Source organism: Camelina sativa, chromosome 9 (assembly GCF_030686135.1).
Source record: "Camelina sativa cultivar CO46 ecotype springtype chromosome 9, ASM3068613v1".
NCBI lineage: Eukaryota > Viridiplantae > Streptophyta > Magnoliopsida > Brassicales > Brassicaceae > Camelina > Camelina sativa.
Genome location: NC_141888.1, coordinates 38,801,236 through 38,827,683, shown reverse-complemented (window position 1 = coordinate 38,827,683; position 26,448 = coordinate 38,801,236). Strand labels below are relative to the sequence as shown.

The 26,448-nt window shown below is 33.2% G+C and overlaps 5 protein-coding genes and 1 pseudogene across 9 annotated transcripts; 3 read left to right on the top strand and 3 right to left on the bottom strand.

The window, feature by feature from the left end:
* Positions 1–670: 670 nt before the first annotated feature.
* LOC109126579 (precursor of CEP11) lies at positions 671–988 on the bottom strand. Its single transcript, XM_019230263.2, has one exon. It carries the CDS (start codon positions 986–988, stop codon positions 671–673), a length of 318 nt encoding a protein of 105 aa, XP_019085808.1.
* A 7,406-nt stretch (positions 989–8,394) lies between these two features.
* LOC109126621 (precursor of CEP3-like) lies at positions 8,395–8,986 on the bottom strand. Its single transcript, XM_019230330.2, has one exon. It carries the CDS (start codon positions 8,909–8,911, stop codon positions 8,666–8,668), a length of 246 nt encoding a protein of 81 aa, XP_019085875.1. The 5' UTR covers positions 8,912–8,986; the 3' UTR covers positions 8,395–8,665.
* A 6,340-nt stretch (positions 8,987–15,326) lies between these two features.
* Positions 15,327–18,921, bottom strand: LOC104713785 (nicotinate phosphoribosyltransferase 2). Of its 2 annotated transcripts, none has more exons than XR_015566876.1 (15): positions 18,573–18,920; positions 18,318–18,462; positions 18,109–18,228; positions 17,871–18,005; positions 17,720–17,781; positions 17,549–17,624; positions 17,200–17,301; positions 16,987–17,103; positions 16,838–16,919; positions 16,554–16,728; positions 16,345–16,479; positions 16,159–16,257; positions 15,972–16,080; positions 15,783–15,895; positions 15,327–15,694 (listed from the first exon to the last, which is right to left on the bottom strand). XR_015566876.1 is itself a non-coding variant. In XM_010430990.3 (15 exons), the coding sequence occupies exons 1-15, from the start codon at positions 18,707–18,709 to the stop codon at positions 15,617–15,619; spliced, it is 1,662 nt and encodes a 553-aa protein (XP_010429292.2). In that variant the 5' UTR covers positions 18,710–18,921; the 3' UTR covers positions 15,327–15,616. The 2 variants fall into 2 exon arrangements, 1 of the variants encoding a protein (XP_010429292.2); XM_010430990.3 differs by having other exon boundaries at positions 16,838–16,896; positions 18,573–18,921.
* Positions 18,922–19,798: 877 nt separating this feature from the next.
* On the top strand, positions 19,799–21,445 carry LOC104713784 (uncharacterized). The gene is made up of 6 exons (XM_010430989.3): positions 19,799–20,282; positions 20,376–20,457; positions 20,537–20,603; positions 20,697–20,858; positions 20,960–21,020; positions 21,112–21,445. Exons 1-6 carry the CDS (start codon positions 20,003–20,005, stop codon positions 21,264–21,266), a joined length of 807 nt encoding a protein of 268 aa, XP_010429291.2. The 5' UTR covers positions 19,799–20,002; the 3' UTR covers positions 21,267–21,445.
* Positions 21,431–22,756, top strand: LOC104715918 (dehydrodolichyl diphosphate synthase 1 pseudogene; annotated as a pseudogene).
* A 329-nt stretch (positions 22,757–23,085) lies between these two features.
* On the top strand, positions 23,086–26,437 carry LOC104713783 (uncharacterized). 4 transcript variants are annotated; one of them, XM_010430988.2, is made up of 12 exons: positions 23,086–23,359; positions 23,471–23,617; positions 23,704–23,877; positions 23,962–24,044; positions 24,122–24,320; positions 24,470–24,591; positions 24,940–25,006; positions 25,238–25,288; positions 25,457–25,509; positions 25,698–25,908; positions 25,988–26,158; positions 26,241–26,437. In XM_010430988.2, exons 1-12 carry the CDS (start codon positions 23,294–23,296, stop codon positions 26,298–26,300), a joined length of 1,404 nt encoding a protein of 467 aa, XP_010429290.1. In that variant the 5' UTR covers positions 23,086–23,293; the 3' UTR covers positions 26,301–26,437. The 4 variants fall into 4 exon arrangements, 2 of the variants coding, with proteins under 2 accessions (XP_010429290.1, XP_087323225.1); XR_015566867.1 differs by having other exon boundaries at positions 23,111–23,359; positions 25,235–25,288; XR_015566868.1 differs by having other exon boundaries at positions 23,133–23,359; positions 23,447–23,617; positions 25,235–25,288.
* Positions 26,438–26,448: the final 11 nt, after the last annotated feature.

The window sequence follows — 26,448 nt, the reverse complement described above, 5'->3', positions numbered from 1 at the left end:
TTTTGATACACGCCCTTACTTTTGTGGATCCTATCAAAGACTATAACTATAGATTTTTTTTAGTAACATTTTCAACTTTTTCTGGATGTTGATTCTTCATTATTGCCGGTATACATGTAATACCTAATCATTTACCATTTATCATAATCCGAGGTAATGATGTATGCAAGATATTTTCTTATACAAGATATGTAGGCAAATATCTACTTACTACTTTTAGCTTTGTAACTCAGTTTACTAATTGAAATCAACGTACTGGACATTATTTAGTCTAACTAAGTGCCTAATTCTAACTCTTGTTGTACACGTCAAGAAAAAATATGGAAGAGACGACATAAAGTTAATGTAGATATCTCTATATGTACGTGCGTAATTTTAAGCCTAATTAAGAGTACTATGGAATATATATAATTTCTTATTTATTTTTGGTAATAAAAAGATCTTGTAAATTTTGCAAGCGCAAGTTAACAGTGGAAATATAAACTATGAAAGGACAACAATTATTGAGAGACATAACCACAATGGCACAATCTACTATTTAGTATTTACAGTATGAGAAAACAGCATGACTCATATAACCTCATTAGGCCTCGACAACCTTTTGTCAATGGAACAACGTAGGCAAGAGAAAAGGAGAAATAGAAATCAAGATTAAATAAATTCGAATTTGTCAGGTCTTGATAGAGTGGCCAACACCGGGGCTGTGACCTGGTTCAGTAGGCCGGAAAGCATCAACACCATAGTTGTCATTGCTCCTCATCGTCTTGATGCTTCGTTGAAGATCATCTGATTCATTGAGAGTGTCCTTGTGATGACGATGATGATGATGATGATGATGATGATGGTGATGGTGACGGCTTGAACGTTTCTTACATGAATAATCTTCTGGATGATGACACATCAAACGACTACCCTGCGCCTCGTTGATGAGTACGCAGAAAATTAGAATAGTAAGGAAAAGGTAAATTACACGACGGGTCTTTGCCATATCCAGACTAGAAATATATATAAAAATATAATATATGTTTTTGTTTACTTAGGTTTAAAAGTCTTTGATCGTGAGTAGTAGTGAGTAATATAGATGTATTATGAAAGGTTTAAAATAATGATTTAAGAGTTTTGAGATTGAATCTGCGGCTATTTAAAGACAAAGTGGACTTTAAACGATTGATTCCGATGTTCCTAAGTTATTATTGATGGAAAACGACCGTACCCTTTACTGTTCGTGGAGCATGCAAGACCCCATATCTGATTATTATTGTAATCTAGGACTTATATATTTATTATACGCATAAATATTTTATTCTCGTACCATTAAACTTTGGAACATTTTTGTTAATTAGTACATTATTTTATTTGAATGACATATTGTTCTAAGTTATTCGATGTGAATCTATAGGTGGGTTTAAGCAGAGTATTTGATGCCCATGTTTATATATTGAAAAGTATACAAAATTAAACTATCTTCTTCACCGTAGAATTTTGCATGACGATAACAAAAACATGCCAAAGCCTTTCTAAAAGCTTTCAATAGAAATTATAACTGCAATAAAAATGTGTAGTAAATGTATATCCAAGAAGATCAAGCTTTGTATAGAAACAAATTGGTCTATTAGCCTAAAGTTTATACTAGTATTAACCAGTACAGAAAGACAATACGTTACGTTTGGCACCGATATTAAAAAGAAAAAGACAAAAAACAGAGAACAAATTACAATAACTTCATTTACCGATCTATGTCTTTCATTGCATGAGACTCATGATCTATGCTGGCTTCTACCATATATATATATATATTTTTATGAAAATTATTTATCTTCATAAAATTGATTACTAGCTAACAATATACAACACATTAAACCAAAAAAACAATATACAACAAAGAGAAAATACGGGAAAATGACTTCGCTTTAATTTTTTTTTTTATATAACTTCTTTATACTGTAATAAATAATTGTTTGGGATTCTTTAATTTGTCTTATTATGATCTGTGTTTCTTAACTATACCTTTTTTTTTTCTTCCTTTTCCTACCTCTTTTTCGTCCGAACTTTCGCCATATACATTCGCTCCGTTACCAAAGTTTAAGGCAATGATAATATTTAAGAATTTTAGAGTTAAGGTTAAAGAGACTAAAGTTAACTGATCATCTTTAGAATCACTAAATAAACGTTTAAAGAGACTATCTAAATTGGGCGAGACACCTAAATTGCCCCTTTTCATATTTTTGGTAGTCGTATTTGTTTTTCCAAAACGTTTGAGATTTAGGTCTTTGATCTCTTCGAGTCGGGATCAGAGTAGGCTGAATTAGTGTTTTTGCCATCACCGATGTTTGGAAACTCGTGACTTTATAGAATGGGCAACTAGCTAGTATAGTACCGGTTAAATTATTGATACGGGATAGTAAACTCACACACACACTTAATATGTGACCCAAAAACAAAAAAAAAAGGATACGAAAGATACGTAGGAATATGATACAAAGTAGTGAAATATTGTTTTAAGAGACGATGAGACATAAACATGTGAAAAACTGAAAAGGTTTTGCTGGAAAAAAATGAGGTTGTAATGGCTTAAGATGCACACTCTATGTTCGTGTGTTTTATATATTTTATTAATTTATGGTATTAATTGATGGTTAATATTGATGTTCAGACTCGCCGCAATGAAATAAAATGTTCGATATTCAGGGAAAGTTGTAAGCATTTGCATGTTAGTTTTGCCTCCCTGTCTAATATTCTCTTCTTTTATTATTTTTTTTCCTTCTTTTGCTAAACTAAAAGTATCCCAATTATATGATTTTGACGAATTAAATTCTCATATTTATTATTTTAATGGTGTTTTATTTTCCTTGAAACGAAATGTTATAAATAACTGTCAAACTGTAACGAAAGGTATTCAAGCACAAACGATAGAGCTACCTCAGCATGAAAGTCAAATGTGTCTAAATCTCTTTGATTACGCATATCGTATATATCCCAATCTCAGAATCCTGATGCTTATCCTTGAATTGGATTATGATTAAGAGCTTTTAGTGAAAATACTATAAAGTTGATACCAAGTTAAAACATGAACGACGATGGAAATGGAAGTATAGTGAGACCTTTGAAGAGGATCATCACGGCTAGCGTGAAAAGTCACTTTCAATATGTATTATTCCTTTGTTGAACGCGAGATTAGGACCAATGTGAATGAAGTTGCGATTGTCACAAAACATACATATCAATTTGCTTCGAGGTACTGCAAAACCCAAAACCAAGTGCTGTTTCATCCATTTAAATTCTCGTGTACTCACTTACAGCCAGTATCGTGCCATCGTGGGATACTTTGCTTCGGCAGAAGAATGTCGTCGTTTGTTACTTGTCTTCTTTGATATAGGAAACTGAATATTTGAGGAACCATTTTGTTAACGGATATACAGTCCAATCAAAAGCACAATAAATGGATAAACAACTATCGTGATAAGATTATAATATGATCGTTTTTAAGAATGATGACACAAGTCACAACACAATACACAGCCTTCTAAATGTGCTTCTTTCGGATCTGCATCTTTATCTTTCTATTACTATCGTATGGGCTTTCTTTGTCATTTGGGATTGACATTGTTTCTTGGGCTTTAAGGTTTATTTTGTTTATTTCTTTTTCATCACATTTTGTTTATAACCTCCTAAATTAATTGAAAAATTCTTAAACCAATAATCACACAATTACTAAATGTTCTTTTGTGGTAAATAAATCAATGCATATTTAAACTTAAAGAAGAAAAATGATTGTACAATACTTTTAACTCTAATTAATTACGAAGTCATTTTTAACATCATACTCCCTCTGTTTCAAAATGTAAGTTGTTTTGGAGATTTTTTTTTGTTTCAAAATATAAGTTGTTTTCCAACAACCAAGACAAAAAGCAAATTAAAAGCTTTACTATTGAGAGTTTCCAAGAATCACGTTTTACTATTTTTTTTTTAAACCATTTATCTTTTTTTTTTTTTTAATTAAATGGTAAGACAAAATCATGAGTTTTTTTAGAGATTACAAAAAGCAAAAATTATCTTAATATGTGTGCATTCAAACAAAACAACTTACATTTTGAAACAGAGGAAGTATTAAATATACACAATATTTGTAAATATGACTATTAGTCAATACAAATTATTATATCAACATTGTATTCTGTACTACAAACTTCAATTTATTTGATAAATGGGTCAAACATATTCCATGATACACACTCAATGATGATATCGTACTTTGTACTTAAAAGTGCTTTTGAATAAAAAAACTCAACGGTGGCAAATGCACAAAACAGCCTTGCAAATCAAATTTAATTAATACATAAATGAGTTTGTTTGGTGGCGCATGAGATTTTCTAACACCAAATATCATATATGGCCTCCTCTCATTTCCAGTAGCCAACTAACTCTTTTTTTCTTTTCCTGAATTTTTTTAAATATAATTTTCTTATAATCATTAGGATTTTAATCTATTGAATAAAGAGTGCATTAAGTTATTATATAGTGGTGCACATAAACTAAGTAGGTCCATTCAAGGGACTTCCGAAAAGGCAGGAGCCAATTAGAATAAAGTTCAGATTCCACTATATATATATATATATATATATATATATATATATATATATATATATATGAAGTGTAATAAAAGATGCACACAGTTGAAATAAAAATGCAATTTTCTTATACCCATCAAACTCAATTCCAATAGCACTTTCTTATACCCATCACAGTTAGAAAGATGTTTGATTTAGTTTTGGATGGTTATTGTTATGGTTGAGTTTACCTAGAATAATAATTTTTTTTTGAAAAATGTCCTTTTTAGTGTGCCTATTTTCAAAGTTCGATTTCAATCACTGTATGTTGCAAAACTAGAAAGCAAGTGGTTCTTCTTCTCTGATACCCAATTCACAAGTGGCAAGTCTCGTGAGAAGAATAAAATTTTCTTTTAGTACAATGTTGTTCCTTTTTTCTTCAATCATTTCTTTATATTTTCATCTATATATGAGTTTTCTTTTCATTACAAATGAATTTTTATCTCATGAAAAAACGGTACAAAATTTCAAACAGTCAAATGAAAATGGTAGTAAAATGGTTAAAACAATACGAAATAGTCGTTAAGAGAGAAGCTTCTATTTTGATAGACATATGCGCGACCAACTGCTAACTATTGGGCTTACGGGAGATAGGCGATATGATGACGGGTTACAAGCATGGTTTAGCACAAGAGTTTAAGTTTTAAAGTTAATTCTTTCTATGATTCTGTTCAAAAAACTTTCAACTCTACAATGCATTTGATGTAACACAGCTATTTTTCTTTTGAATATAATTTAACATTAAATTCAAAAAAAAAAGAAGCTTCTATTTTGATAACAGAAAAACTAATTTCGTAAATCTTTTAGTATTACTGCAGCAGTACTAGCCTTACTAAGTTACCATTCAAAGCTAGCCAAGCTAATTTTTCAGCAACACATAGAAATAGGACACAGATTCCTTTACCTTTACGCATAGTTTGAAACACAGTGAACGATTTTATAAACAATGTAACTATTAATAATTTTATCCATACCACGAAATTATATGATAGTAGGTTGTATTCACACCACATGCATGATTAACAACTTTACTTTTAAAACTAAAAATTACGACGATTAGTTTAGCCTATATTCAAGAAACTTGAAGTATGTTGAGGAATATATACAAGAAAAAGAAGAAGAAAAAAAGATATAAATGAAGTAATATACGAAATGAACGCAAAGGGTTACTGAAATGATTTTGTCCTTTCTTTTAGCCGGCCACATAATATTTTAGTTAAGCGTACTAGTACTAGGACTATTGAACAAACATCAAATTAACAAGAAAAAAGGAGTACTACTAATTAATAAATGAAACGAACACGATGCTAATATATAATCCTCCTATACTGGTTGTTGAAGCCTACGAAATATTTTTAGCTGCTAGACTGAGAATCTTTTAAGCACTATTCGAATCTCACTCACCATCTGAAATTACTTTATGTTTTATTTATCATTGTACTTAACGCTTTTTGGTCCAAGACCATTCAATTAATAAATCCCATGATATTTGGTTTCTTTGTGTACGGTTAGCTTTTAGAAATGTATATAGAATTTGCCGCATGTATATAGCTTACCTACCATTTCAAGCTCAAGTTGAGCATTTCTATAATAAACAAAAGGACTCTAGACACACTTTCATGTAATTTAGTAAAATCTCTATGATCTTGTAAAGTTCCCGATCGAGACCCTCGATTTGGTCCCTCTATTTTCTGTCCATTTTACTAAATCTACATTTATTGGAAGATCACTTCGCTAATTAGAAAAAACACACATGAAATTAATTATTAACTTATCACACAAAATATACTAATTTTCCCGAATAACATCCATAAACTACACAATGTTTTTTCAAATCATACTTGTTCCACTCAATTTTTTGTTTCTTAATTTAACATACAAAAAATAACTTGTAACTACACTAAATTTCGTAAACAAGTTCAATTTTTGTTTTTTTTGTCTAACACTAGTTCGGTTTTTTAAGATCGTTAAAACCATAATATTTCCGTTACTAATAAATCGGGGATTAAGTTAGTGTCAGAAACCCGGGCTTATCATGTGGTAGTCTTATAGACAACAAATGTAATCTGTTAAGTCCCCTTTCACACACTTGTTATGGCTATCAACTTGGTGCTGAAACTTTAAAATGTCATTAGCATTACTTCACTTAGGAATGCAATTTTATTGTTGTTGGAGATGTTTCCAGGTCTTGTGTCTTCTTGAAATCAAATAATTTGATGATTCCGGCCAAGATTCTATATGATCATTCGGAAAAAATTTATTGTCTTCTCATTCATGGTTGTTGCCATAACGTATGTTTTAAATAAAATCTTGGTTGAAAACGATTTTAGGTAAAAAGTTTTACATATACAACAATTTGCGATAAGCCTCCATATATAAGTTTAGACATGGCACTGGCTTCCGGGCACACGAAAACCAAATAATGAAATCAAATCTCGATCAGATGAGGATTGAGTCAAGTTCATCCATAGCAATGGACCTACCCGTAAGCCAAAAAAAAAAAACAAGAAATACAACATTTCTGATGAACAATAATTTCCTGTATGATTTTTTTGATAAATATGTGAATTTCATTGAACTAAAGGTTCGCAGAACTTACAAAAGCTGGATACAGAAGTTACTTCTTGCCAAAAAAAACAAAAAACAAGGAAGGAACCAAACAGAGGTATATATCACGTCTAAACCTACTTTAACCACAACGCCATAGCGCCCTTAAACTCATCACGAATATATATAAGTCAATTAGAATGCAAATGGATTAAATGTCACCATAAAATATCAATTATCTTTTATGGTGAATACTTCTTATGGCGCATTGACATTGTCGAAAAGAGAAAAAACAACTTATAATGCGAATTTGCGAGTTTTTCTCAATTATTCGTTGTGTCTTAAGTTTGTGTATAGGAACTGTACATTAGTATTTTATAAATCTTCTATATACTGTTAATAGAAATGCATCTTGCAGGTATTCTTTATTGTCTTTTTCCTTCTTCTTCTTAATCATGTAGACCCTTCTTTTACTTTGTATAGATTGCTTATTCCTCAAATATTCGCTTCCGATCCGTCTAAACCTCTTCTAAACCTCTTACAAACAAATTAAAAGGTTTTAACAAAAAACAAATTAAAAGGTATCATAATTTTTTTTTTTTTTTGTTAACTCAGGGGTAATCCCAAGCCCACATAGGCCCAGACTAATCCCCTGGGGAAAGGACAACCCATGGGTAGGCCCCCTTCCGGGTTTTCAAATGGATCGTAAGCAAGGATCCATACCCATGTGGATGTCCGAATATTCGTGAGATAGTTCCCTCCAGCAGGGTTCGAACCCGGATTGTGCTTGCAACCAGGGCCCATCCTTACCATTAGGCCACGAAGATCCGGACAAGGTATCATAATATTACGTACGTAGTACAAACTTTTAGGTTTTCGTCCATGCAAAATAAGGTAAATGTATTCGTTAAATCTAAAAAGGCCTAGGGAGACATAAGGTATTCTTTAGTAGTGGTCCAGTGGAAGTAGAATCCAATAGATTAGAAGATGTTCAGTTATTCTGTTGAATGAAATTATTATACCAAATTATTGTAAGGATATATACATAACAAGGAAATAATATTGTTTCTATTTCGATATTGGTTTGCAGTTAGAGTTAGATATATTCAGTTGATCAAGTCAATGAGACACCACCTCCTTATAAAAATGCATAAATAAATAGATAGGCTTTTCAATTATATAATTTGAGGGTGATGAATAAAAAAAGGATCAATTTTATTTCTTTAAGAAAAAAAGAGGCTGCTTGTAAAATAAGATGGATTATAGAAACTTAGTTTAATCAACTAGATATTATTACAATCACAGAATCACACTTGCAAGAAACTGAATATGAAGAGAAATTACGTAAATTAAATACATATTGATGATAGGAAAAAAATCCATATTCAGAAAAAAGAAAAAAAAAAAAACCAAAAAGATAGCACAGCCCAATCCTGTATTCAGTAAGGGGCAAAATATATAAAATAAAAGCACATTAATATGTGTAGTCACATAAACCATGTTCTTCTTCGTTAATTGTGTACGGAATGTCCAATACCAGGGCTATGTCCAGGTGCCGTGGGTCTGAAGGTATCAACCCCGTGGCTCGGAGGTGACTCAAGTTGCTCAGCCGGGGACGATGGCAGCGCAGTACCATCAGCTCCGAGTTCCCCAGCCGTCTTTACGGTAGACATGGTGAGTGTTCGGCCTTCAATGGAACCAATACTGATAGTCAAAAGCAAGATAATTGCAAAAAGATAAACATTAATTCTCGCCATTGATATATAAACTGAGACGAGAATTAGAAAAATAAAATTTAAATTATAGAATATAGTCGAAGGCGAATATGTATTATGTGTTGGTCAGTTGGTGCATGAAACCCTCTTGGACCATTTGGTCTATTTATAGGGATGAAATTTTCATCACATGGGCGCAACACTTGAGAGTTAAATTAAATATTAAGTATTAAGTATTAATTTTTTATACGGACACTTGACTAAAAGAGTCCGTGTGCTTTACAACTATTAAGTATTAATTTTTTATCAAAACAAAAAACTATTAAGCATTAATTAATTGTATCTAATTATTTTTATTTTTTTCATAATTCATATAACTTGACCTTTCATGATTTAAACTTAGTTGTCCTTTCTCCTGTATATGGATATCCTCTTACAGATCCTATTTTTTGGAGTTCTAGGTTACTTTCCCCCATGCAATGTTTTTTTTTTCCACAAACCTCCTTGTAATATATAAGGTAATCATTTACGAAAATTAAACTTTTTTAAAAAGTGTGATAAAAGAATTTTGGTAAATTTAACCTATATATGAGCTTAACCATTTCAAACCAAACAAATCAGCTGAACTATTTGAAGTACAAGAAATCATAAAGAAAAGTTGATTGTAAAGAAAAAATGGAAAACTGTAACAACAGTTTTAGTTTTACAAAAGAATCTAAATGGGAGGCGAACGTTGGCCATTTTGCAGGTGCGATCGTCATCTTGATCATGTCCGAACAATCAGTCTCAAAGCAAGATATACTTATCGGATGCACTCTATTGTTCATGTGTTGAGAGAGACAAAAGATATATATAAATTGAAAAGTTTGGCTTACTGGTTACACACTCTATTATAATCCTTTTGCGGAAACCAAAATTTTAATTGCTAACCCTTTTTCAAAAGAACTTTGTTTGCTTTCTGTTAAGAGTAAAAGGGTTGGCTAGGCCCAGGGGAGTGATGGAGGCCAAGTTTAGTTGTTAGAAAACCCAAATCCACAACACATGGTAATGCAAAACGTACGATCGTGATGTTTGATAACTTGACATCAAGCTAAGCAAGTAAGCATAACACAAAGATTATCTCCTTGTAAGTGTCAATTCTATTTTATTTTACTCGGAGACTTATCTGTAGTTTTTACTTTTGACATGTACAGTTACGACGAGCAACATGTGATTTTGTAATGTCCAGGACTCTCTCTTTGTATGTGGGATTCAGACGTCTTCTGAAATGTGAGTTTCATCTTCGTTGAACAGTCCGTTTCTTATTTTATCATTTTTGAAAACTCTTCAGAGGTTTGTTTTTTTAACTGATTCCATATTAGCACGTGTTTTTCAGTGTATTTTTTTTTCTTTTCTTTTTGGTGTCATTTTAGCATTAATTTGTTATTCTGTCAAAAATTCACGAGCTAATTAAAATTTTAGTGGATGAACAGTTTTCAAATTTTAGATGATGTGTTTAAAAAAATTTCATAAAATTATTTGAGTCAAATTATCCATTTTTTTTATTAATAAGACCAAAATTGTTATATATTTTATTTATTTTTAAAGTTAATATCTTTCTCTTAATATAGAAAATTAATCTAATATGATAATATCTATAATAATAAACTAAATGGTGGTTGTCTAGTGGTTTCCACGTGAGGAGGAGTTGTCCTGTTGGTACAGGTCCGGAATCATCTATACTATTAATTGAAAAGTATAAATAAGAGAATATATAAAAAAATGATTTTTACATGAAATATTATTATTTTAGAGTACTATAGAGGGTGTATCCAAACAGATTTAGATACAGAAAAATTGATTTACTTGGATATCTATTAGGATCTTGAACAAGAAAAATTGTGATTGTGACCGTCAAAGTAAATTAGAATCATTTTAAGGTAGATGTAACAAAGTTGTGGTTTAAAAAATGTTTGCCACATTATTGTAGATGATTTAGCTTAAACTTTCAAGTATTTCTTGGACAGTACTATAAACTTTGGTTCATGGTTCGATATATGTAGTATATTTCCTCCACTTTATCTTCTAATACCAAAGCATCTAAGATGCACATGGGAGCGGTAATTCGTTTACACTCTTCTAAATCTCTAAAATGTATTACCTACTTAGTTTGAGATATTAAATTTTAATAACTATAACCATGAAAATAGAAAATATATATAAGGTGGTATTAATGCATATAATTATATATGTCTTGATCAGTTACAAAAGAAATTCATTATTTTCATTTTTTTGCAAAATTAGGACTCACTCAGTCAAGACCATAGTTATTCGGATCTATCATAAAAGAGTAAAGATACCGCACGACCCCTCGACTATGCACTGTCAAGATCTAATGATTTGTCTTACTATATATTAACAAAAAATCATAATGTTGAACTTTGTTTTTAACTAATAATTATATTTTATTTGTCTTTACGAACTAACGAATGAAGTATGGATTTAACTAACGGTGAAGTCAACAAAGTATCTTAGGTGACATCAAGAGACAAAACGAGATTCGATCTTAGAAGATTCATCTTCGATCCCCATTGAATACACATATAAGAGACTAATAGTAGTACATGATTTCTTAAGTATTAGTTTTTATTTAGCAACACAATCACCAGCTCGTTTCGTCATGCCAATTATTAAAGTGTGAAAGTTTAAATATTTTCATTTAATGCAAATGGATGTTTGTAAATTGATTGAAAGATTCTTCCAAGACAACAAAAAAACATAATGGAGCTAGTGAAAATATATCCATGGTTGTTATGTTGTTAAATTAGGACTTGCAAACCCCAAATTAATAATTTTTTCCAACAACTATATACTCCATCCATTCTAGTTTAACTGTCGTTTAAGGTTTTTGCACACAAATTAAGAAAACTATTAAATTTTATGTTTTGCCCTCTATTAATATATTTTATAATTTTTTCATTGGTTGAAACTTTAAAACAGCAAGGATAAGATTGGAATATTCATCAAACATCTGCATTGAAAATCTAAAACGACAACTAATATGAAACAAAAATTAAATTCTAAAATGACAACTAAATTAGAACGGAGGGAGTATAATACTTGTTTTGCATAATATGCGAGAATAATTATAAGAAAATTTAATTAACATATTTTCGAATTATTTAAATATTTATGATTTGGAGCTTTTAACTTATTTTTGTACCAAATGGAAAAAAAAAATATGATATTCATGTGAATGTAGGAACATTTTCGGAGTACCGGTGTTCAAGATCTATCAGCCGCACGCATTCAATAATCTTACAAAGAACATCACTAGTTTTTGTACCAAATGGAAAAACATAAATATACAGAGTAAATCCAAATATATAATCCTTGTAAGTAATATTCAGTATTATTTTAGTGGGCTATAACCTTTCATTATACAATTAATTTAATATACAATGTTGTCCTATATAGATATAGTATCACTCACCAGATTATATAAGCATACCTTTAATTCGAGTATATAAGCATAGTAGTAGTAGTACTACTATTTAAATGCAAGGTTTGACCTTGTATTTGAATTTCTTAGAAACTAGAAAGATCCCTACGAACAGATTATACATATATTTTGAACCTAATAGTTTTTGGAAGTTGCAGTTAACTACATGCATGGTACCTCTACGTTACATTGTTATAATCATTCTAGTACATGTCAGAACTCAGAACCTGGGGTATTCACACTATTAATTCTAAATTAGTATCCTCATGTTCCCATCATATATATGTATTATGTGTGCCATGTTTTGTTTTGTTTTCTTGTTCGTGGATGTCGGCATTAGCTTAATCAACTAATTTATACTATGCTTTAGATATGTGTATATGAGCAAGCGCAAACACAAGTAAGATTTATTTTTATTATTTTCTCTACATCTCATCATTCACATCCGGTCCGGGGGTGATGGCAAATATGTGAATTACCAAGAGATGAGAGGGTTTTTAAAATAGTTGGTTACACCACAATTATTAACGCCTCCCGTTCCGTTTAAGTCACCGTTTAAAACCGACACGTGTCACTCAACCTAAATCGTTCGACACGCGACCGAAATAACGGCGCCTCCAGTTTCCCCGTTAAAGATTCCCCGTCACTGTAAAACAGGACCACTTTAAACACGCCATTTCTCTATCAAACCCCAAAAAACCAAAAGCTCCTCTCTATACTCAATCCTAGCCGTTAAAACCACAATCAATCATCTTCTTCTTCTTCTTCTTCTTCTTCTTCTTCTTCTTCTTCTTCTTCTTCTTCTTCTTCTTCTTCTTCTTCTTCTTCTTCTTCTTCTTCTTCTTCTTCTTCTTCTTCTTCTTCTTCTTCTTCTTCTTCTTCTTCTTCTTCTTCTTCTTCTTCTTCTTCTTCTTCTTCTTCTTCTTCTTCTTCTTCTTCTTCTTCTTCTTCTTCTTCTTCTTCTTCTTCTTCTTCTTCTTCTTCTTCTTCTTCTTCTTCTTCTTCTTCTTCTTCTTCTTCTTCTTCTTCTTCTTCTTCTTCTTCTTCTTCTTCTTCTTCTTCTTCTTCTTCTTCTTCTTCTTCTTCTTCTTCTTCTTCTTCTTCTTCTTCTTCTTCTTCTTCTTCTTCTTCTTCTTCTTCTTCTTCTTCTTCTTCTTCTTCTTCTTCTTAGTAATTTCGATTTCGAAGAGGAGAAGCCATTAGAAGGACGTTACGAATGGGTTAAGTTAGAGTAAAGATCGAAGGAAGCAGAAGAAGTATGTTTTAGTAATTAACTTTTTAGATTTTAATTTTTCTAAGAATAAGTTTTTTTTTTTTTTTTTTTTAAACTTTATTTTGTTGAATTGGGAAAAGAAGATTTGTAGAAGGAATGTTTTTAGAAGTACGAAATTGCACAGAAAGTAAGAAAAAGCTTTTTGTTGAGTTTTTTTTCTAACAGATTTTTAGAGCCCAGAAAAGTCGTGTCTTTTAGCTCAACTTTTTTTTTTTTTTTTACCTCATCTTCCTTCGAATCCTATGTACTATCTTTTAGCATATTCTAATGGGTAGAAGTACATTTTTTGTTTTTGTGGACAACATCATATTTGTATTTCTATCCCCACACTCAGTTTTTTTTTTTTTTGTTTGTCTTCTTAATTTTAATAATAATATTAGGAGTATGGTTTTTTTTTTTTTTACCTTTATATGTTTAAAAGTTAAAAAAAATTACAACGTTTGACATGGAAAGTACTACTATGAGATTAGTTGATATTTTTTTATAACTTTTAATCAACAAATCGACAATTTCACTGCACTTTTTTTGTTGAACTAAACCGTACCAACCACACCAACTGAAGTTATAAAAAATTTCACTGCACTTTTTGTTTTCTATTCAGCACCGACCAATCAGGCAATTCGACAATTCATAAACATTCTATCACGCGAACCTATATGTGTTTGAATTGAAACTTTATAGTACTAAACTAATACTAATAATAAAACTTTATTAGATCTGTAAAAGGTCATATAGTTAGGAGCTTAATTATGTATACTACTGACCCGATGGTTAAGACATGTGAGATAATACCATTTTTGTTTAAATCCCATTTTTCCCATATGCCGCAACAAATGATCCTGGACCATTTTTGTTACTAGACCAAATGTCCAAAGACTTGATAACAAAAAACAAAACTCTCTCATGGACCATTTGGGCAAATCGTTTAGCCAATCAACTTATATAGACCCTACCATTTCGGAGAACAAACGGGTTAAACGATGGATTTGATTAGAGCCATTTACTTTTTTTTGTATCAGTAGGTTTACTATAAATCCATTATTTTTCATCAAGGAACTATTGTTTTAGAAAAAAACTATGGCATAACTCATAAGGTCATAAGTTATTTGCACAAGCATAGGTAAGATAATAATGTATGGTCATAGGTTATGTATAGCCAAATCCAATGCCCTGCCCTCTAAGCCACGGCTATTTGCTGACCATCCGAATTCAATGTTCACTAAACGAAACTATCGTTCATGGACAAATCGGTTTAATTAGTAAATAGACAAGGAATAGGATAATCCCATAACTCCTGTAAAATTTTCGTATTAATGAAGACATTATTGTGTGTTTCGTTTAAGCCCCAGAGAGGACAAATGAACAGCTTAGATACTTCTGGACCATTGGTTTCTACCCGTTGATTCAATCTTTGCCGAGATGAATTTGAGATCTAAGCATGTTAAAAAAGTCTTCACACCTATAATCTTGACTTCGAAGACATAAACAAAACAGTTTTTTACTGCTATGGTCATCGAATCTCTACTAATGAAAAAACTAGATTAATAACAGCTTACCAGTGCAGTGACAATAGTAAGCGCTCACATGAACTCTGAACAACAATGCCTTGTTGCGAAAACTAAAACTGATCCACGGAACCGATCTGAACAAGTTTAATCAAACACTTTACTCTATTTGTGTAACAGAAAAGTACAACATAGATCTGATCCAAATCATTCACTTGAGTAAACTTTTCACTGTTTCCATTATGTTTACAGTGGTCAAATAAATCAAATCGAATCAGTTGAAAACAGAGTTCCAATGAACGCAGAGAGTTTGTTTCTTCAGTATGAAGATGAAACTCTAACTACGGCAATGAAATATGAGAAACCATCAAAATGTGGTAAGAAAGAAACAAAGTGCAAAGCTCTTAATGCAAGTTTGTGATGCTGTGGTATACAAATCTATATACATTACTCCAACCAATACCAGATTCTTCTTTTTGTTTCTTCTGTCACTGCAATTCACCAACAGGCGCTTCGTTGAGCCATAGGAAGTGGATGAAATCGTACAACTTCGCGCTGACACTAACCTGTACCCCGAGAACAAGTTTGTTAACACAGAACAGAGAAAACCGAAAAAATGGTTTTTTTCAAAAAGTTTGTAGGAGAAACTCAAACCTTATAAGGAGTTGGATTTAATCTCCTCATATGATCAGGTCGCATGTTTGCCAGCTGTTTGATGCAACGATCTCTTATCTCTTCCAATGGCGGTAACTCTTCTCTTGCTCCATCTTCATTGACCGTGAGAAGCAATTATCAGTTAATAAGCAAGGTCATTATAACTTTACGGTACTGAAAAAACTTTACCTGCACTTCCACGCCAATAGCATTTGAGGAGCTCTTCAACACGTTGTGGCACTACATATGCTCGTTTGGATTCATTGAATGGGTGACGACATAGTAAACGCTCACCAACCTTTAAAAATCAAGAAAGATATCATGTAAAATGCAATAAGGTAAAAAGACTAATAGAAAGAGTTATATATCTTTTTACCTTTGGAGGTGGTTCGTTCTCTCCAGTCATTATATCCACCAGAGGGTAACCTTCTTTCCCGTATAATCTGTAACTTCGCTTTTTACATGGTATCGATACCTGAACAAATCAGAATGATAATCAAATCAAGTGCAATGTAACGATAAATAATTAAAAACCAGTGAGAGATAGAGAGGGAGTTTTAACCTTTGTAACATCTTCAGAAAGTTTGATCCGAGGCTGATTGTTTATCTCAACAAGTTTGAAAACACAACCTAAGGCCGCTTGCGAATAGCAAGTGACTAAGTAGGTGCCAATACCAAAAGCATCCACCTCGTGTCCCTACCAAGATTTAAAAACACATATGCTTAAAAAACAATCTTATGGAGCCCTTGAGAGTGAGGTTAGGGAATCACCTGTTTATTTAAAGCGTCGATCGTCTCTTCATTTAGATCATTACTAGCAGTGACAACCATCTTCCCAAAACCGGGCACTTTTAGTTCTCTCTCTACCGTGCAGAAGAATTTCCTGGCCTCTGTAGATAGATATGCTAAGTCACCTGAATCCAATCTAATACCTAATGCTTTATATCTGCACAGCACAACAAACATCACTTGCATCTCAGATTCCATATGATCCGAAAAGTCACTAAATCCTTAAAAGCAAGCCAAAACCATCAAGTTAAGAGATTCTTACATACCCAAAGTCATTGAGTGCTAAAGCAACTGCACAGAAGTTAGGGATTCCACTCTTCATCACCTATAAAAGCAGTCGGCAAAACACTAATACAACAGTTTATTAAAAATCTTAAGCTCAAATGAGCTATCTACTATGGTGTTAAATGCTTACATCGTATGTATCTACAAGGGCAAGAAAAGTTTTGGGGAACGCCAGCGCATATGAGATGAAAGCTACTAGCTCGCTTTGATTTGTCTCAGAGAAAATGTTACTTAGAGATGGAGAATACTGTCATCCACAAGGAAACACAAACATAAGCAAACTGGTCCTGAGACTAGAAAACAGGCAGAGGAAGAGCAAAATCTAGATTGCAATAGCAAACACCTGAATCTTTTTTAACCATGTCTGAACATGACTGACAAAATCCTCACATGTGGTTTTCCCATCAGCACTATGAAGTACTTTGTCAACAATCTCATCAGTGCTCTGCAAAGTTAAATCGAAATTGCTTTTGTGATATTGATAGGAAGGAAGATTCTAACTTATAATCAAAGCCATTGCTGATAAACTTCTAACAGAAAGCAATTGACAAGAACATCTTATTCCCAGAAACTTTGTGTTATCGCCTCTATTAGCTAACTCAAGTATGTATTGAAATGAGCTTAGCAATAGACTGCTTAAATAGTATAACCTCCATATAAAAAATTAAAATTTTGGGCTTAGGTAAACTGACCATGAATGAGCTAACAAAAGCATGGGAGTGTGTTCCACGGAGAGGTATCCCAAAAAGTTTTCCAGCTGCTACATTACTGCCATTGGCAATTTACCCAACAACACAAAAACAAATCATTTCTACATTCCCTTTCAACTATTTTCAGAAGAAACAACAAAAAGCAAGACTTGCCTTGTTGCGTCAAAACCTCCAAGGTAGCAATATTTGGATGCACTTATTGCGCCATCTGGTCCCTAAGATACCAAAATAAGATCATCAGAGACACATAGGAAGATCTAAATCTAGTTTAGACACAAAAACAAGAGAACAATTAATATAAAACCTGAGCCCTTCGAGCACCAAACTCGAGTAGACTCTTAGATTTCCCAGCAACAAACCGGTGCCTAGCTGCGTTTGTAGCTACCAAAGATGCAAAATTGACAAGATTGAGGAATGGAGTTTCCAACAATTGAACAACCTATATGGATTCATAACAAATAACCTGAATCATCCACTCAAGAACAACTATTGCTTAAACCATCTTCACATAAAAGAGAGAGTGTGTTATTATTAATACTCACACCAACAGGTCCTTCAACTCTCATGAGAGGTACTTTAGGAAAAACAACAGACCCTTCTGGAATTGCATAAACTTCAACATCAGAACAATCAAGTCCTCTAAGATAATCACAAAAAGCTTCCTGATTTGAATCAAAAACATCAAACCCAGATTGAAAAATACAAACTTTAACCGATTTAAAAGTATACAACCAATCTTTCTCTTGATTACCTCAGATCCAGGCAAAGACTCACGAACGTAATCGATCTCTTCATCACTCAATTTGAAATTGGCAAGGAACTTAATACACTCATCTAACCCAGCAAACACAGTATACTCACCACCAAATGGGTTCTTACGAAAATACAGATCGAAGCTATAACAAGCATACAACAACAAAAAAAAAAAACAGAATCAATTTCAAAAATAACAGAAAACCATTTAAAAAAAAAACAGAGGAAATGAGAATTGTGTGGTGTTGTTTACACGGATCGTTCGTTGTGTTTGCCAGCTTTCCAATAAGCATAAGCCATGGTGAATTGGTAAAGATCATTGAGTAAAGGTGTGACCATAGGATTGGTTGGTCCGTCAATGATCTTAGACAATTCTGAGCCATTCTTCATTGTCGTCGTCTCCAAATTCGTGTGTGGAAGCAATACAATTGGTTTTCGTATTGTGTATGTGTATGAGTGTGTGATTACGAGAGAGTGAACGAACGAGGACACCACTGGTTTTGTTTGTTTTTTATTTGTATTTGGAGTGGTCAAAGGAAAAGAAGAAACGAAAGTGTTCAAAAGAGACGATGACAACCACACAAAGGGCAAAACGAGACTTTGACCTAGTCTTCTTCTTCTTCTTTTAAAGCCTTTATTGGTTTTAACTTTTATTTAATTATTTTCATATTATTAGACTTAAAAACTAGGGTTAATTTTACGTGGTTGTTGGGCTAATTAAATTATGGGATTTGTCACGACCGGAAAAAAAAAATGATGGGTTTTGTCAAGAGAGGAGAAAAAATAAAAACTCAAGAGTTTCTTCTATGTTTCTCATATCTTGAAAAGTCACACCAAAATTCAACAATGACTTTTCAAAATATGGTTACTGATCAGAACCACATGATAAGTATGGCATGACGCACATTATTTACGAATGTAATATGATCATTTAATTTGTTTAGTTTTTTTTAAGGAAAAAACTAGTGTGTATCAAATATCTGAATATATACTTGCCCTTTGTCTGTCAGTTTGTATGATATGTCATTTACTCATTTTCTTGATAAAGATGACATATAATTCACTTTCTTGTTGATAGTATATACGTCGACCATAGTTTACCATTAGAATTTGTTTTATGCCCTGATAGTCGATACATTTTTTACTGCAGATATAACAGTTTCATTTTCTCCTAACAATTTCTAGAATGACCAATTTAAAGTATCACTAATAGGATATATTGGCAGTTTGGAGAACTCACTATTAATTTTTTCATAAAATATCTCAAAATTACTCGAATTATAGGAAAAATACACATCTCGAAGTTAACTTTAACTTTTTTAGTGAGAATCGAGGTAGTGATTTTAAGTACAAAGAAAGAAAAAAAAAAACTTTAAAGAGATGGAAAGATGTACCGACATTATTTTATTTTTACCCATGTGTGACAGGTGAAATTCTCCGATTGGTAGTTTAAAGTCAAAGAGCTACATAATGGTTTTCGAAGAAAAAGAACCCTAAAAGTCACTATTAGCTAGGAAAGTGATAAGTACAAAAGATTTGACAGTATCCAAAGAGCCGCATGAAGAATAACGCCAAATAAATGGCTTTTGATCTCGTGAAGCTAAAATCGCCCACCCACACCTTCAACTAAGTCCTCTACTATATATGCACCACCATGTGAGTCTCGTCTACTGAAGCACAGCAATGGCGGAAGAAAAAAATACAAATAAGAAGAGTACCACCATTATTGCATCCTACGACGGCAGCGATGAATACGGTGATGACTACTCATGTGACCAAGATCCAGAAGAGACAGAACTTAGTTGGATTCTTGATAAACTTAGTTTATCACCGCCAAACAAGGAGGAAAAGAAACTCTTGGTCTTAAGTCTGAATGGTCTACTTCTACACCGTGTGCATAAAAAAGTTTTGCACAAAGCTCCCAAGAACCGTTCTCCTGATGCTTCATGTGGACCAAATCTTGGTAACATTAATTTCGATATTAATTTCCTTTTTTTTTGTTTAACTATATAATTTGCTTGATTTGGAATTTTGGATTTGTTTCTTTGTTGTTTAGTGTATAAGAGGCCATTTGTTGAAGAGTTTATGAAGTTTTGTCTTGATAGATTTCAAGTCGGGATTTGGTCCTCTGCTTGCGAGTTAGTCAAAGATTAACTTTAATTCTTTCAACGTAGAGTTACGTTGATCTGACTCTTTATAATTTTGACTGATATACAGGAAAAATGTTGATATAATTCTAAACATTATTCTCAAAGATCTAGAAGATAAGCTTCTGTTCGTGTGGGTAAGAGACTCTTAATTAAATACCTATATGTTATATGTGTGTTTTTGTGTATATATATGCACTTTCGAATTCTCTTAATTTCCTTAATTATAGGATCAAGAAAAGTGTACGGACAGTGGATTTAAAACACTAGAGAACAGTTACAAGCCTTTGTTCTTTAAGGATCTCTCTAAAGTGTTTCAGTGCTTCAAAGGTTTCTCTGCATCAAACACCATCTTCATTGAAGAAGAACCTTACAAAGCTCTTCTCAATCCTGTATACAAACATTTATCTCTGTAATATACACCGTTTGTTTATCAGCTTCGTTGTTCTTGCTCTTAACTTTGATTGATCTTGTTGTGCGTGCATGCATTCAGGACAATACGGGTCTGTTCCCGTTGAGTTATGATCCGTCAGACGTTAAAGATCATTTACTTGGTATGTAAACAGTTTTAAAACGTGTGATGTTCACCTCTTATCATTAGACATGCTTTTTAGTTATGGTTTCGATTGTTTTTGATTATCTTAGATCCTGAAGGAGAGTTCTGCTCTTACTTGGATGGTCTGGCAAAATCATCGGATGTTCAGGTTTATATAAAAGAGCATTCCTTTGGACAGCCTATGATCGATTCTTCTCATCCTGACTGGTCTTTCTACCGCAAAGTCACAAAGAGTGTCTCTTAATCTTGCATGATTATCAGTTTGTTGAAGTTTCGTGTTCTCAGTAATTCTCCTGCTTGCTTGCTTACTACTGAACGCATTTCAAAAACTCTTGCCTATTTCAATTCTCTTTTTCATCATTTGTTAAATCCGAAGTTTTTGGAATTTAAGTATGGTATATGATGACCATGCATGGTTTATTATTTGCTTTTATCTCTCATGGCGCTACAAAAAAATGTGAATATTGTGACCAAAATTGTGACCAAAATTGTCTCTTCGTTGAGCTCTGCTTTGAATTGCGGATTCATACAGTCTCAGCTTTTGCTTTCTCCACAGAGAATTGGGGAAGAGACAAAGTGTAACATTTTAGACACAAGTAGCTTATCTACTCTAACAAAATTTGTTGTTATTGTTTATAAAGGATGAGGTTGAAATGTATTTTTCCAACAATACTTAAAGTCCAACATCGAATATTTCCAAGCCGTGCCTAGATTTTTCAAGGCCATAGGCAAAATGGATACATATTAATAAAAATAAATTATTTATAATAATTTCTATAGTCAATATACTAAACATATATCCTCACTAATTTTAAAATAAATTATGAAAAATATATAATTAATGTTTAAACATTTTGTGTCTAATAGAGAAAAGTTATCCAGAAAGTCAATAACGTAACATATAGTTTTGTGTGTTTATAAAGTTGTCAAATACACATAAAAGAACATAAAATGAGAAGGATTTGGCAAAAAAAAGTTATAAAAGAAAACGAAAGAGTGAGTAGACAAATACAAAGAAATTAAAGAGTAAGCTAAAACTTTTTTTCTAATAGAAAACTATGGATTAGCCATGAAATATTAATGGAAATGTGCCTACGTTAGTGCAAGCAAAGTTTAAATGTGCCTACAGTTTCACATAAAATATAATTAGGCCGTAGGCGAATGTTTCTTAATTTCTCAAGTAGGCAGGGCTCTGTTCCAAAGGTTTAATTACAAATTCGATTGAGATTTTTTTTGTTAGTTAATGACATCTGGTTTGCTCATTTACAACCAAGATCTTGTTTTTTCAGAAAAGAAGTTCGCGTTTCGGTTATTGGGAACAAAACGAGGATACCTGAATCGCTCATCCGAGTAATCAATGAGGTAGAGGAAGCTACGAAAGGCTACAAGAATAAGCATCTCATTTTGGCAATAGATTACAGTGGGAAATTCGACATCATGCACGCTTGCAAGAGTATTGTGAAGAAATCAGAAAAAGGGTTGATCCGAGAGGAAGATGTAGACGAGAAATTGATCCAGAGAGAGTTTCTGACGACTTGTAGTGACTTCCCAAATCCTGATTTATTGATTAGGACAAGTGGAGAACTGAGGATTAGTAACTTCTTCTTGTGGCAACTTGCTTATACAGAGCTCTTCTACTCGCCAGTTCTTTGGCCTGATTTCAGTAAGGATACGCTTGTAGAGGCCCTCGCTTCGTATCAGCGCAGGGAAAGACGATTTGGCCTTAAGGCTTGATCCTTTGTTCCACTCTATTATGTTCTCTCTTCATGTCATGTAGTTTCTACCAAAAACTATTAGCTCTTTGTTTCAAGTATACTTGTAATTTGTTTCCGTGAATCGAATAAAACAAGTGATGTGTTTCTTTCTCTTTTCTTTACCTTATACACATGTACCAGCTTGTTATTAAAACCAATATCTTGCTACACAAGAAACTAGAATATCTCGAAAAACCTAAGTTCTAAAACATCACAATTTTCATAACTCTCCGCGAGAAAGAGTTTGGGCTTTTAAGGTCCATATCTACTCACTTTAATGGGCCTAATTGACAAATCAAAGTATTTGAGCCCACCTTATCGACAACACAAAAACAACTGAAGACCCCAAAAGTGACACGTCACTAAACAAAATCCCCAAATTCGAAAGCGTTCAATGATTCATTCATCACTGAGCGAGAGCACACTGTGATTCTACTTGATCGCCGGAGCCGGAGCCGCCGCCGCCTCCGCCGGGACTCATTTTCCGATTCTCGTCGAACGAACCAGTGACGTAACCATGGCTGTTGTACTCTCCTACTGCAAACCTTCCCCTCCTCTTCTTCGTCGATTCCATCGTCGCTGTGTGAGTCTTCCTCTGATTTTTGATTGCCAGATCAATCGTTCTAGTTAGGGCTTTTACTTGATGTTTGGCTTCGTGGTGGCTATGCAGTTAGATTAACTCATCTCGCTGTAGGGAAATCTGTGGAAGAAACAAAATGTACGGAGCTCAAGACGATCATCAATGGTTACTGCTATGTTTTGGAAATCCAATAAGCCCGCGGAAGTACGAGAATTCGATATATCACTTAGGGATTACACTCTAACTGAATCAGGCATTGAGGTATTGAATTCTTTCTTTCTTGATGTCAAAGAGGTTTTAATATTAAATCACTTCTCCTAATCAGTGATTTCGTTTCTCGAGTTTAGGAAGCTCAGGAGAGGCAAAATGTTATTTCACTTTCGGTTGTTACTTCAATATTAGAGATACCACCAGCTGAATGGGATGCATGTGCTTTAGATTCTTCTCAACCTGAAAGATATAATCCATTTCTTAGTCATGGGTTTCTTTCTAGTTTAGAAGAGACACGTTGTGCCGTCAGGGTTAGTACAAACAATTTCTCTTTCGATCGAAGGAAGTGTTAGATGTTTGTGTGTTTCTTATGGGCATCTCTTTTATTGTTATAGGAAACAGGTTGGATGCCATTACATATTGTTGCTAAGGATGAATCTCAGAGTATTTTAGGCGTTGTCCCACTTTATCTCAAAAGGTTTTTTTTTAGATGTCTTGAATGCATTAATTCTTACGTCAATGGCTATTCTCATGTACTGTATTTATGTGTCACAGTCATTCCTATGGAGAATTCGTTTTTGATCACTCTTGGGCTGATGCATACCGAAGTTTTGGTGGAAGATATTATCCTAAACTTCAGTGTTGTGTTCCTTTCACTCCAGTTACTGGCCCTAGGATTCTAATCCGTGATAATCCTTGCAAAGACCAAGTTTTTGATGCTATTGTTTCTGCCATGACTGAATTGGCAGCTAAGGTATGGTATCATTATGAAATGCGTTGTATTGTAGATAACAACAAAACGAGAGATTTACCTTAGAGCTGTATTGGTTCTCTTGCGTTGAGTTTTGCTTTCAACATATGTTATCTGCTGACAGACTAGTTTTGTTCTGTGCGCTTTGGCAGTTACAAATTTCATCTTTGCATATTACATTTTCGTCTGGAGCTGAGTGGAACAAATTAAAAGAGAAAGGCTTCTCACAGAGGATTGGAATGCAGTACCACTGGCAAAATCGTGACTATAAAAAGTAATTGAAGTCTCAATGCCAATATAGTTTTAACAATGACTGTACCGTCCGGACTGGTTATATAGTTGTTGCTTTTATAGTTTGCTTATTATTATAATTGTTACCAAAAAACACTACTTCTAAGTCGTAGGATTCACTTGTAGATGCTCTCTTCGAATTAGAACATTGTTGTCTAACAGTTTAGGTACATTTTCTTAAAATTTCTAACGATTGAACAACTAAATTTTGATTTTGTTACTAATATTAGTGAATCGGTTCTGTCTGGTCATGATCTGTTGACTTGCAACTTTTTCCACTTAAAAGTTATAGCATATGAATGATGCTAACTTTTAATGTGTAATGCTTCAGTTTTGATGAGTTCTTGATGGACATGAAGCAAAGCAAAAGGAAAAATATCCGGCAGGAACGTAAAAAGGTTTGTTTATTTTTTCCTGTTTTCATATCATCCTTTTGGTGCGAGTGGTTGAGATATATATTCATTTTCTCTTAAGTCCTCGTGCCTTTGTGAATACTAGATAGGTTAATGGAATGGTTATTCTTTGGTTCTTTCCCAACAACTTTAGAACTCTAGCCTTACTTCTTTATCCTTTCCTTGTGGCGGTTTTCAAGCACGCTGCTGACTTCTAATGCTCCTTTTCTTTAGTAGATTGTTACCCAGAATTTGAAAATGAGACGGCTTCGAGGAGATGAAATAAAGGTACGTAACTGGACTGCCATGAGATGACACAGTTTATTTTATAATTGATTATTATAGTGGCTATAATCAACTCTGCTGCCAGATAGGACATGCTATAATATGTGTCTTGAAAATTTAACTGTATCAATGAATTTTTCAATTCATCTTTTGTTTCTAATGTTTTTGCAGGCTAGGCATTGGGATTCCTTCTATGACTTCTACAGGAACACAACTGATAACAAGTTTAGTCCATACCATTGAGACAATTTTTGTTTTCTTATTATCAGGCGCTGGCGCATACATACATATATATACATACACGTGTCTCTGAGTATTATCTGTCATCTTCAGTGTTTTGTACCTGCACAACGTAGTTCTGATTATATATTGCTTATACTTTCACATGCTTAACGTTTTCGGATATTTGTAGATGGGGCACACCTTATCTCACAAGGGAGTTCTTCCACGACATGGCATCAAAATTGGGAGACAAGGTATTGCTTGTTCTCGCTGAAGAAAATGAGGAACCTGTTGCTGGAGCATTGAATCTTATTGGAGGAGATACTCTATTTGGGCGACTATGGGGATGCCGTCCTGATTCCTACTATCCCAGTCTCCATTTTGAAGCGTGCTATTACCAGGTTGGTCTTGTTGTCAACAAAATCTCTGGAACCATAATTTAGATGGAAAAAGTTCATAAACAGGTAATGGGATTCACAGGCAATTGAAGCTGCGATAGAGCTTAACCTGAAAACGGTAGAAGCTGGAGCGCAGGGTGAGCATAAGATCCAGCGGGGCTACCTTCCTGTAAAAACGTATAGTTGCCATTACATATTCGATGAAGGTTTCAAGCAAGCCATAGACGAGTTTTTAGTGCGGGAATCCAATCAGGTACGTTTTGAAGTTAAGGTGATTTGGTAAAGTAAACAAAGATGGTCGTTGCTTTAAAATAATGTGACTTTGTACATCGCAGGTTGATTTTGTCATCAAACTGATGCATGAAGATGGACCCTTCAAAGAGAAATTAGAATAGATGCATTTACTGCAAACATTCTTGTATATCTATTTTTATTCTTATGTATTGTGTAACCCCTAGTTTTATGCTTTATTGTACATTTTAAGTTGCTCAGATCATATATAGACAGTAACAATTTTACTTAACTATAAAAATAGATTTGGTT